Consider the following 13,239-nt stretch of genomic DNA (forward strand, 5'->3'; position numbering starts at 1 on the left):
GCCAGCTAATGGAGCGCATTATATATTGAAAATACAGATGTATTTTTACCTCAAAATTATGGCCAAATGTTACCATGGGTTTTTTTTGTTTGTTTTGTTATGGTGTGTGAGCATAGCCTAAGGTGGTTTTACAACATTGGATAGCCATGTAGAGTTGCATTTTAATTAATATAAACTTTTGTTTTTTCTTAAGATGTTCCATGAAGATGCCAGTGGTGGATGGCAACTAGTTGCTGTTGATGTAAATAAGCCCCAGGGAAGAGCTCCGGCATGTTTACAGGTAAGCTGTACCTGACACCTTAATTCTGTATTGTGTATGATTAGTGAATGAAATGAAAATTATTGAAGTAGAACCATTTTTACTATGTTATGGCCAGTAGCCCTGATATAGGGTGAGCACTAGCATTAACCATTCAATATCTGTCAGTAATAACATTTTGCATGATACTGTAAGTTGTCTGGTTGACTATCAAAGAGAAATACATTTTCTAATCCAGAGCAATGGGAGGGACATCATTGTAGATCAGCATGGGCTTTCCCTGACTGTCACAACTGACGTCAGAGTTTCTCAGCAGCAAATATCTGTGTATATTACCATAGGGACAAATTGATGGAGTAATGTGTTACCAACAGAACAGTAAAGACACAGCTAATTTCATTCATAAAAAGAATGGTTGCATTGATTCAGTATGCACAATATGATGTGGTTTACTCCCATCTAAGAGAATACCTAAGGCAATTCAAAAAAGATGAAGCAAAGTTCAATCTGAATGTTGTGCACACACAATTCTGCACTCATGGAGTACACCTAAAATAAGACGTAATCAATATTCACGCCGCTCCAGTACTGTTTCTACCATAATACAGCTAGATAAGGATGAGTTGTTTTCTTTTTAAGTGCAAAGTCTTTTGATTTAGGGCTTTCCTAATATAGTGGGGAGAAGAGGTAATAGAGTTGATTTCCTATTAGATGTAATTAATATCCCAATGTGTGATTATGTTTGAAATGGCTTTTAAGTTGCTCCCTGAGCTGTTCTGTTCCCCACGTGTGCCTGTGCACCAGTTAGTAAAATGAAAGGATGCATTAATAGAAAGCCTGTTATTTAGTAGTATAGAGCCTATTGCCAGGAAGCTAGGAAATGTTCTGTGTACTGAGAAAATTCTTTTTGATGGTAACAGTGCCACCTGCAGCATTAAATACTTGCTCAAAATAACCATGTTTGAATATAGTGGTAGTACAGAATTTGTGACATACACAAACACAGCCGCACCTCTCCTCCTGCCCTCATGAGAGTTAGAAGCTGCCTTAATAAATAATGTGCAGTATATGGCTCATGCTTGTCTGGGGTTCTATGTTGTGTTTAAGAATTACAGTATTTATTATGCAGTTTGCTTGCCTTTAACATCCATCACTTACATAAAAAGTAGCTAATATGTTATTTTAGCATGGATGATTTGACAAAAAGGTAAACTATTAAATGTCCATAATATAACTTGACTGGAGATATTTTTTTAAATTAAACATTTTCTGTATATGTTAATAAAAACAATGTGTGTCTGTTATGATCTGAAATGTATTGAACCTACAACTTTTTGAGTTTCCCTAGTTTTAGCCTTTTTGACATGTGCTTTGCTTTCCTTTGTGTTGGTGTCCTCTTTTCTTTTGGCTCCTGTCTAAAAGTGATGATTACCAGCTATTTTTAGCTCTATACAAAGCTTTCTTTGCAAGCTAAAGAGTTATTACACTTTTTATCGCTTGTAGGATTCTGATGTCTTGATGGAAGACCTTACAGTATGTCTTGCCAGAAATTAGTCATAACCAATTGTTTCTTGTCAATCCCCAATAATAAAGGTTGTTCTTGTTATTGCCTATGAGAACAAAGACATCCTGCACACCTGCAGTAAACCCTTAGCAGATATACCTAATGGTGCGTTTACACAGAAAGATTTATCTGACAGATTTTGGAAGCCAAAGCCAGGAATGGATTTGAAAAGAGGATAGATCTCAGTCTTTCCTTTATGACCTGATCCCTGTATATAGTCTGTTCCTGGTTTTGGCTTCAAAGATCTGTCAGATAAATCTGTTTGTGTAAACGCACCATTAGGATAAGCTCAATTGTGATTTAATGGGGCTAATCCTTGTTACTTAGATCAGAAATATGTTATATGCTTTTTATTTTTGTGCTGTTTGGTTGTTTTTTACCACAGAGGCAAAGATGTGCATTGACATTTTGCATTGCAGTAACCAGATTCACATGCATGGCATCTGGATTGTTGATGGATTTGACTATTTCTAGTACATAACCTGTGCCGAAATATAGGTCAAATCTAACATGTCTAAACATACCTTTAGACAGTAGTATAATTTTCTGAAATGAACATAGTTGATCACATAAAAATTAACCACTTGATGAAATCAAACCTGTATTGCTTTACTGAAAGTAGATTATGCCAAATTAATCTCAATGAGTTCTTAGACTGTGTCACAAAAGTTCTGAGTATGGCTATGTTCACACAACGTAAAAATTTGAGAAAAGGCACCCAATTTTGAGATTTAAAATAACGTCCGTTTTTGCTGCGATTTAACTGACTTCAATGGCAATGCATTGAAGTCAATGGGAAGACGGTCGTCCAATGCACACAATGCATCAAAATAATGAACATGATCATTATTTTTGGACGTCTTTTGCAAACCGCGGACATTTTTTATTAGTTGTTCACACACAGTTTTTCTTTTCCCACAGTTCTTTCTCTGTTTTTACTATTAAACTCAATGGACTTTTCAATTAAGCCACACCCAAAGGCCAATTAGTAACACAAGCTAGAATAATGTACAAACAGCTGTCATTGCACTAAGGGGAGGCTAGGCTGCTAAATGACGTCCGTTATTTTAGACTCAAAATGACGGACATCATTTTAAACAGAGCTAAAAAAAACATTGTGTGAACATAGCCTAAGGGTGGTGCCATAGATATTGCCACATAAAGAGTTCATAAAGAATTTAGTGAAAATTGGACTTAAAGGGAATCTGTCAGCTGTGATTAACGTCCCAAACTGCTAACACTGTTAAATGTCCTTTCTCTGTAATGTAGAGAAATACTTTAATTCTCTGTCAAATCTAGTCAAATAGGCGTTTCTGAACTCCTGTAGTGCTAAGAGCTGTAAAATTTCCGTGCTCCCTCTTGCATTTCTAGAATTTGTATACACAGCACAGGAATGAGTTTTGGAAGCAAAGCTCTGCTTCTAGCTGACTGTTATTAAAGGATGGGAGAGGAAGCAAGGAGGCATTACAGATTTAAACTTTATTAGATTTAAAATGTGCCCTTTTTAACCCCTTTAAGACTAGGGCTGAATTGTGACACCGTGGAGTGCTACTATCAGGCTATAGCTGCAGTGCAAAGCAATACGCTGAGCTGTATACAATTTTGGCTATAGCTGTCACTTAATAGTTGAAATAGTTTTTTTTCTCCAATTATTCTCGATTCTCAGTTTAAATCTTTTTTTTCTTTTGCTAATTATGATGGCTATAATAGTAGAGGCATAGTGGACGAGGGATGTAGTAGTAGTAGTAGTAGATAAGGGGTGTAGCATTAATGGAAGTAGTAGTAGCAATACAATTGGAAATAGTTGTATCAGGAGTGGAAGTAGTAGCAGTATTGAGAGTAGTAGTATCAGGAGTGAGAGTAGTAATAGCAATAGTAGTGGGAGTAGTAATTGCAGTATTGAGAGTAGTAGTATCAGGAGTGGGAGTAGTAGTAACAGTATCGAGAGTAGTAGTATCAGTAGTGAGATTAGTAGTAGCAATAGTAGTAGTATTAATTACAAGGAGGGTGTGGTGGGGAGGGGTGCCATGCCGAGTCCTCTGGGTCTCTCCTGCCCCGGGGGCTCCTCAGTACCCAGTCGCCACTGCTCCTCCTGGATCTCGAATGGATGGGTTGCGGCAATCTCCTGGGTGCAGGCAGGCGGCAATCTCCTGGGTGCAAGCAGGTGGCAATCTCCTGGGTGCAGGCAGGCAGCCCAGCTTGGGGCGCTCTGACCTGCAGGAGGAGCTGCTTGCTGCTCTGGGCCCAGTCCCACTCCCTATTAAGCTGGAGGCCGCTGGTAACCACACGCCTGGGTCTTGAACGTCACTGCTCCACCAGCAGGTCAGAGCACACATTTTTAATTTCTTTTTGAACATTGAATTCACGATTTTCAATGAAAATCTTATTAATTCTGGGCAAATTAATCAATTAGTTTAATTAACCGGCCAGCCATAGTTGAAATAAAGCAGTAGTGCAACAAGGTTGCAGTGTAGCCTCAGCCTAATGGTGCATATGGACTAGAGTTGTCCTGATAAGTTAAACCCTTTAACCTCTTAATGACCACCGATATGACTTTTCACGTCATTAAGGGTCCTTTTTCTAGGCCACCGCCTTTTTACGATGGGCCTAGAATTAGGTAGTGCTGGCTCCCCAGTAATTGTGGGTCCCTGCTGTATCTGACAGGAATGGAGAGACCTTTGTTCCTGGTAGTTTAACCATTTACATGCCACAGTCAGGTTGAGACTGCGACATGTAAAGTCTGCAGCTCTACACTTTTAATATGGCTTGGAAGGCCACTATGGAAACACCAAAAATAAGGCGAGAAGGCCACTCTTAATTTTTGCAGTTTTGTTTTTAACTCCTTGTGTTCAAAAGGTCTTATTTTTTGCAACACCAACTGTACTTCAAAATGACATGCCTGATTTTTCCATAAAATGTGCAACAAAGCCTAAAAAAAATTGTGTAGTGAAATTGGGAAAAAAGGCTTTTTTTCATTTGGGGGGGGGGCATCTTTACACTGTTCACCCTATGGTAAAGCTGACAGTTAGGTAAGATAGCCAATTTATATTACTTCAGTCTTATTTTCAATACGTCCAGTCATGACAGCACCACCTGGAGATTGATCCCATTAGTCCTAATAGGAACAGGAAGCACAGAGAAGTTAAAATAGGCCCCTCCCCGGGCAAGCCTCAGTGTTTTCCTGTTCCTATCAGGACTAGCACGGAGTTGTAACTCTCCTGGTCCAGGGGGCTGGCAGACTGGATCAGTGTTACTTGCCAGGCAGGCCGGGTCACTCCTCCAAGGGTCCCCCGTTACTCTCCTGCACCGGATCGTGGTGTCCTGGCTGCCTTCCGGTCCCGAAAAATACCCCCGCTGCCGCGCTCCAGGAGTTTAAGCAGCAGGGGTGCAGCGTGGACGCTGCGGCCAGTCCTCGGGCGCACATGGTGTTTCCCCTGGTCTCTTCCGGTCCCGGCGACGTGCGCAGCGTCTGACGTCACGCGCACGTGCCGCATGGAATGCTGGGACCAGAAGCTCCTCCCCCAAGATGGCGGCGCCCATCGGAATCATGCAGATGATGAGGAGGGCGGGGAGGTGCTCGTTGGCGCCACGTTCAACAGCTGGTCTGGGGTCTGCTATTTAGGTAAGCTTGGCTCACTTGTTTGCTGCTTGTCAGCATGGAAGGAGCCCGCTCTGACTCTGCGGAGCACGAGTCCTCTGGTAGCCCAGTAAGTACCTGTCCCCCGGGGGGGGGTTCATTTACTTTTAAATAAATATGAGCTTACTGGGTCCTTTCTCTATCCCCTTAGGGAGACAAGGAGCCCCATGGAAAGCACAAGCTCATAATAAAGAGATGTCCCATGTGCAACATCAAACTATCGGACAGCTATGATAAACCCCTCTGCAGAGCCTGCACTGCCAGAGTGGTTCAACAGGAGTCCCCCTCCTTATTACAGCAACTTAAAGAGGCCATCAACGAGGAAGTTAGATCCTCGGTCTCAGCAGCCCTAAATAATCAACCCGCACCTATACCTGAGCCCCCTGCCAAAAGAGCAAGGCGCATCATTATATCGGACTCTGATTCTGAGGATGTCGAGTCTGCGGTGGTTAGCGTGGAAGGCTCTTTGCAGCAGACTCGAGATCCACCGGTTGAAGAGGCAAAAAAGTTTTATTTTTCACTTGAAGATACAGACATTTTACTTAATGCTGTAAGGAAAGCTATGGACATTACGGACATAGAAGAACAAATTACAAAACAAGATGCTATGTTTGCAGGCCTTAGACCTAAAAGGAAACGTGCCTTTCCCGTCCATGAAAGTATCAAAAATATGATTTTGGACGAATGGAAAGAACCAGAAAAGCGATTATTTATCCCCAAAGAGTTCAGGTCTAGATTCCCCTTCGAGGAAGAGGACACTAAACTTTGGCTTGAATCTCCAAAAATAGACATCCAGGTCGCTAAGGTTGTTAAAAAGACATCCCTCCCCTTTGAGGATGCTTCCCAATTAAAGGATCCTATTGACCGCAAGATGGACAGTCTATTGCGCAGATCCTGGGATGCCTCAGCGGCCGCAATAAATCCTAACATTGCCGCCACTACAGTGGCCAGGTCCCTTTTTCTTTGGTTGGAAGAATTAGAAAAACGCATTGAAGATAAGACCTCCAGAGAAGAGTTACTCTCCTCTGTTCCCATGCTTAAATTAGCTACGGCTTACCTGGTGGATATTTCAGCTGAGTCAGTCCGGTTCGCGGCCAAGGCTGCAGCCTTAACCAACTCTTCTAGGAGAGCTCTATGGTTGAAAAGTTGGCAAGGGGATAACCTCTCAAAGACTAAACTTTGTGCTATTCCCTTCGAAGGTACCCAGGTTTTCGGCTCGGTCCTGGACACTATTCTTCAACAGGCAGCGGACAAGAAGAAGGATTTTCCTAAAGACAGCGCTCCTAAAAAGAAAGGAAATTTTCGTCCCTACTCGCAAACCCAGAGCAGATCCTACAGGGGTAAAGGTAAAACCGGTAGGTGGAGCTACCCCAAAGGAGGAAAGGGGAGAGAGTTCTTACTCAATCCCAGTTCCTCCGATAAGAAACAGTGACGCCATCCCTGTGGGGGGGAGACTTTCCCATTACTACCACCAATGGGAAAACATTACAAAAAATCCATACATTTTAAACACCATCGAGAGAGGTTACAAAATAGATTTTTCCGACTCCCCTCCACAAAAATATTGTATTACCTCTCTAGCCTCGGAAAAGTTGAACAGTCAGCTCTGGAGTGGCATCCTGGATCTGATAGATCTTCAGGCGGTCATACCAGTTCCTCAAATAGAGGAAAAACAAGGGCATTATTCCAAATTGTTTCTGATTCAGAAACCGAATGGATCCTTCAGGACCATAATCAATTTAAAACCCTTGAACCATGCTATCGCATACAAGAGGTTCAAGATGGAGACTCTAAAAACGGCAATTCCTCTAATTCCCAGGGGAGCATGGCTAGTCACCTTAGACCTGAAGGACGCGTATTTTCATGTGCCAATATACGATTCACACCAAAAGTACCTGAGATTTGCCATAGTCCACAACCTGCAAACTCTTCACTACCAGTTCAAAGCTCTGCCTTTCGGGATAGCAACAGCACCTCGAATATTTACGAAAATAATGGTGGAGGTGGTGGCACATCTCAGACTAAAAGGGGTCATAATCATTCCATACCTGGACGATCTACTGTTGATCTCTCACACAAGGGACCAACTACTAAAAGACATCAATTTAACTATCTCTTGTCTCCAAACCCTAGGCTGGATCATCAATGTGGAAAAGTCCGATCTTGTCCCATCCCATTCAAAGAAATTCCTAGGAATGATTCTGGACACAGAATGGCAGATGACCTTCCTACCTCCAGCAAAAGTCACCTCACTCCAGGGAAAATTCAAGGCATTTACAAGGAAAAGGTCAGTCACAATCCGAGAAGCGATGTCTCTTCTAGGCTCCATGGTGTCCTGCATGCAGGCCGTTCCGTGGTGTCAAGGCCATTCCAGGACTCTTCAATCACAAATACTAAGAGTATGGGACCGGTCTCCACTGTCCTTAGACAAAAAGATGTCAGTGTCACCACAGGTAAAGGAATCGCTAAAGTGGTGGTGTCAGGAAAACAAATCTAAACAAAGGTTGTGTATGGTTCCCTCAGCAGGTAGTAGCTCTGACAACGGACGCAAGCAGGTGGGGCTGGGGAGCCCACATTCAAGACCTCCTGTTTCAAGGAAGATGGGGAGAACTGACTCGACAGAACTCGTCCAACTTCCGCGAGCTAAAAGCGGTATACAAGGCGCTAAAAGCAGCAAAGGATCATCTGTGGCATCAGCATGTAAAGGTTTACTCCGACAACGCCACGGCAGTAGCCTTCATAAATCACCAAGGGGGGACCAGATACCGACCGCTTCAGTTTCTAGCAAGAAAGATCTTCGGCTGGGCAGAGCTCCATCTACTATCCTTGTCCGCAGTTCACCTCAAAGGCTCTCAAAACATCGTAGCCGACTTCCTAAGCCGCCAAGAGATACACCCCGGAGAGTGGAGCCTAAACCCAGAAGTATTCCAGACCCTGATCTCAAAGTGGGGGGTTCCAGAAGTGGACCTCTTCGCTACCCGAAAAAACACAAAAGTGAAAAAGTTCTTCTCCTTAAATCCCAAAGAGATGCCAGAAGCAGTGGATGCCTTAAACCAACGGTGGACCTTCAACCTAGCGTATGCCTTCCCTCCACTTCCTCTGGTAGCAAGGGCGCTACAAAAAATACTGTCAGGCCAGACTCGAGTGATATTCGTGGCCCCCCTGTGGCCAAAAAGAAGCTGGTTCTCTCTTCTTCAGCATCTTCATCTAGAGGGTCCATTCCGCCTTCCTCTAAGAGAAGATCTCCTTCTACAAGGCCCTCTAACACATCCGGGCCTACATCAACTACATCTGTCAGCATGGCTTTTGAGAAGTCCTACCTTGCCAACAAAGGACTCTCATCCAAGGTAATTGACACAATGCTGAAGAGTAAGAAAGAAGTAACTTCCTCCATATACCTAAAATATTGGAGAAAGTTCTCTTCCTGGTGTGGAGATAACCCTCCGGACCCAACGAATCCAAATTTTCCACAAATTTTGGATTTTTTACAGGATGGCCTAGACAAAGGACTCGCATGTAGTACCCTTAAAGTTCAGGCGGCTGCACTAGGCTGTTTTTTTGACACGCCCATCGCAGAGCACAGGTGGATTAGGAGGTTTTTTAAAGCAGTAAGCAGAATGAAACCTAAAATATCAAACCTAACACCACCTTGGGATTTAAACCTGGTACTGCAAAGTCTCACACAGAAACCTTACGAACCTCTGGAAGAAGCGTTCATAAAACATATCTCACTAAAGACAACTTTCTTAATTGCGATTACATCAGCAAGGCGGGTCTGTGAGATACAGGCTCTTTCTTCCCAGGAACCTTACCTTACAGTCTTAGACGACAGAATCGTCCTTAAACTCGACCCTTCCTTTCTTCCAAAAGTTGTCACCAACTTTCATCGATCACAGGACATAATCTTACCCTCCTTTTGTGATTCCCCCAAAAATGCGAAGGAAAGAACCTTCCATACACTGGACGTACGTAGATCTGTGATTGCCTATTTACAAGCCACCAAAGAATGGAGAGTAGACTCGAACCTTCTTTTACAGTTTCAAGGGCCTAATAAAGGGAAAAAGGCATCCAAGGCTTCCATTGCTAGATGGATGAAATCTACAATTGCTGAAGCCTATAAACTAGCAGGTAAAGAAGTACCGGAAAATTTGCGAGCTCATTCTACTAGAGCAATGTCGGTCTCCTGGGCTGAGAAGTCATCAGCATCGTTGGAGCAGATATGTCGAGCGGCAACGTGGGCGACACCACATACCTTCTTTCGTCACTACAAGCTAAATGTAGCATCGTCTCAAGACCTGGCTATTGGACGTAAAGTGCTACATGCTGTGGTCCCTCCCTAAGTAAGGTAATCTGGTATGTCTCCAGGTGGTGCTGTCATGACTGGACGTATTGAAAAGTGGGAATTATATCTTACCGATAATTCATTTTTCAGGAGTCCATCATGACAGCACCCGTTTATTGCCCGCCCCTTGTGTGGTTGTATTGTTGGCTATGTGGATAGTAATTTATAAAACACTGAGGCTTGCCCAGGGAGGGGCCTATTTTAACTTCTCTGTGCTTCCTGTTCCTATTAGGACTAATGGGATCAATCTCCAGGTGGTGCTGTCATGATGGACTCCTGAAAAATGAATTATCGGTAAGATATAATTCCCACTTTTACTGCTTTTAAAGATTAAAACCTTTTTAACAAAATTAAATGTGTAAATTTGCTCTAATAGGATCCTTATAACGCATTTTTTGTGTCTCTTGTGCGGTTTTAGAAGACATTTTTTGCCGAATGATCAGTCCTTTTTTTTTATCAGTGGCTCGCTTTAGGGAGCCTGAAGCAGTCGCCAAGCCAGGTGTAAAAGAAACAAAAGTTTGTTTTCACACCCAGGGGGACCAGGTGGCTCCTTTCTGCCAACTACACTGGGGCAGGGGGCAATATAGTTTACCAGTACAATACAGCTATAATATTTATCAATTATCAAATGCTGTTTGGCGAGGAGTTTTGAGCACAGAACCAAGCAATTTTTCATAAATAAGGCTGTAATCGAAAAATCACAGTTGCCTATAGTTTTTCCCAAAGTGCAGGTTTAATTGTATTTAGAACCTTAAAGATAAGATCATTAATATTAATTAAGAAGCAAAACAACACCTGCTAGCATATTACGTTCAAGGTTTTGGAAATTCTAATTAGGATTAAAACCATCAACAAGGAAATATGCAGGTATACAGTGACAAATGGCACCTTTGAAAATGTACTTTCAACTTCCAGCTCCAAAGCTTGTTAAGTAGGCATTAAATTATGATAAATAATTCAGATCATTGTAATTCAGATCCCACCTTTATAAGAATGCTAATGTTCCGTATAGAAGAGAACACCAGAAGCCAAAAACAAAACTCAATCGTTAATCCATAAAAACATGCATTGCTGCACTCTTACAATTATAGGCAGAAATAGTTTTAATTTTTAAAGTGATCCTGTCAGGTAAAGACACTGTAAGCACCACATAATAGTCCATGATAAATCGTCTAAAATGGCATATTTTAAATGTGTGCCCCCTACACACATAGCAGATGACTTATAATGGCGTAATGATTGTATTTTCTGTTTTAATTGCATGATGACTGAGCTCTTGCACATCCACTCTAGATTGATTTACATCCATGCAAAATCCTGTACAATATTATTTAAGTCAAATTGAGCTTCTGTCTTTAGTACACTGTGCATACACATGAAAAAACATATTACAGGCTGGAAGCAGCTCAGAAGAAGTCTCCGGCTCATAAACAAGTAATGCCCCCTGGATTTTCTTGAATCTAATGTGAAGTGTGTGCCATCTTCTGTATACTCTATCATAGGTATTATGACTGAATGTGAAAAAAATTATCACATCTGTTATGCAAGGCAATATCTACTGACAAGGCTTCTTTTTGTTGTTTGGTTGTAGGTTTCCTATTGCTGTCAGTTTTTTCCTCAGAAATATAGGGCTTGTTTTAAAGTGGAAATTTATTTCTCAATAAACTTCCACAGTGTACTGTAAGTTTCCATGTGGCATTTTTTTTCTATCGTGGCTGGATCTTGCTGCAAGTCTACAACACATGCAGATTTTGCTGCAGTTTTCTCAAGATATTGAGCTGTGTTTTTAGGCTGTGTACTGTATCCACACTGTTTGCAGCCTATTTAGAGGCAAAAAATGTCTTAGAAGTCCAGATGTTTAGAAATTTAGGCCATTTTTGTTAATGTGCCCATATTTTAGACCATATTTATAACACAAAATGTATGTTTTTATTTGAAATGTTATTTGGGATGTTAAATGAGTTAAATTATGCACCAATATATGACAATATTGACTTAATTTCAGAGCCCTAACAGTTATGATTGTAATCCAGGAAAAATTCATACTTAGCCATGTTTCCAGGGTTGTGGGGGACATGTCATGTCATGTCAGATGTTATGAAAACACTGACAGCGGTGCAGAGCGGGCATAGGCACAGGTAGGTACACATTACTGACATGTCGTCCATGGCCCCAGCACCATGGCTAAGTATGAATTTTTCCCAGAAAACCCCTTAAAGAAGCAGTTCACAAAAATTTGTTTTTGCCCCCGCAGTAGCCGCTGGCATGTATACTCACGTAAGCTGATCGATGTCCCGGGCAAAATTTTTTATTTGTGAACTGCTTCTTTAAAGCTATTTGTGCTCAAAGAACTGTCTTTCTATTCTAGGAATAATATCGCAATTCTTTTAGGCCATTTAGTTAGCTATAAAATAGACCCCAAAACTGGCCTTCCAAGCACGGTGACTTACTTCTCTATTGTCTAAAGGCTTCATGAAAAAAAAAACGTTGCAAGTAATCCCAGAAACATGTTGTGGTCATTGGCCTCAGCCACAATGTTATAGGGAATCTGTCTTCCCCCCTGCCGGGGTGAAGGCTGCCCGACCCCCGATAGAGCCCCAGTTACTTACCCCATCTCGCCAAGTCCCACTCCTGGAGCCGGTCCCGGGATGGAGACATCCTTGTCGGAAGCCCGGCGTGCATGCTGCATAGATGTGTCCGATGCCCATAGAGAATAAATGGAGCCGTCATTCTCTATGGGCGTCAAACTCATCTCTGCAGCGCGTGTGCTGGGCTTCCGACAAGGATACCTCCTTCCCGGGACTGGCTCCAGGAGCGGGACTTGGCGAGATGGGGTAAGTATCCGGGGCTCTAGCGGGGGGTTGGGCTGCCTTCACCCCGGCACGGGGGGTGCCAGGTTCCCTTTAAAGGAAAACTGACAGCACATACTGTATGTGCATATATACATGCTGACAGTTATGGGTTATTGAATAAGCAAGCATTTTGTTAGTACCTTTTAACTTCATTGCCCATTATGTCATCTTTATAAAAAAAAAAGTCTCGTGGATGTTTAACTTAAATGAAAATTCCCTGTAATCTAGATGACCAGGTTATTACTATATAGTCTGCATCGAACCTTCTGTCAGATAAAGTGACAAACTTGAGAAAGCAAAAGAAAAAAAAATTAGGTCATACTGCAAAATATTTAAATGTCAAGCCACCTTGTCTGGGAATTCTGCTAAAGGAAAATAGGTGAACTTTCTATGCACAGTCTTCACACATAGAGTGAGAATCAACAAAAATTATTTTTTTTTTACGTCAAGTTTTACAAAAGTGGTCAGCATTAGCGTACTTGTGATTTTACACATTTCTCATACTTTCAAAAGACTTTGACAAAAAGTTTCAAGTGTGTCTCAAAGTTGCAGTTTGCTGTAACATATCATTACCATTTAATATTT

The 13,239-nt window shown here is 42.0% G+C and overlaps 1 protein-coding gene across 1 annotated transcript in view; it reads left to right on the forward strand.

The window, feature by feature from the left end:
* The window catches only part of NALCN (sodium leak channel, non-selective), a 420,693-nt gene that overhangs the window by 195,752 nt on the left and 211,702 nt on the right, over positions 1-13,239 (forward strand). Inside the window, exon 11 of the mRNA XM_069970713.1 lies at positions 194-280. Within this exon, the coding sequence (XP_069826814.1) occupies positions 194-280 (87 nt within the window). The remainder of the gene's footprint in view (positions 1-193; positions 281-13,239) is intronic.

This window comes from Dendropsophus ebraccatus, chromosome 5 (genome assembly GCF_027789765.1).
Source record: "Dendropsophus ebraccatus isolate aDenEbr1 chromosome 5, aDenEbr1.pat, whole genome shotgun sequence".
Lineage (NCBI taxonomy): Eukaryota > Metazoa > Chordata > Amphibia > Anura > Hylidae > Dendropsophus > Dendropsophus ebraccatus.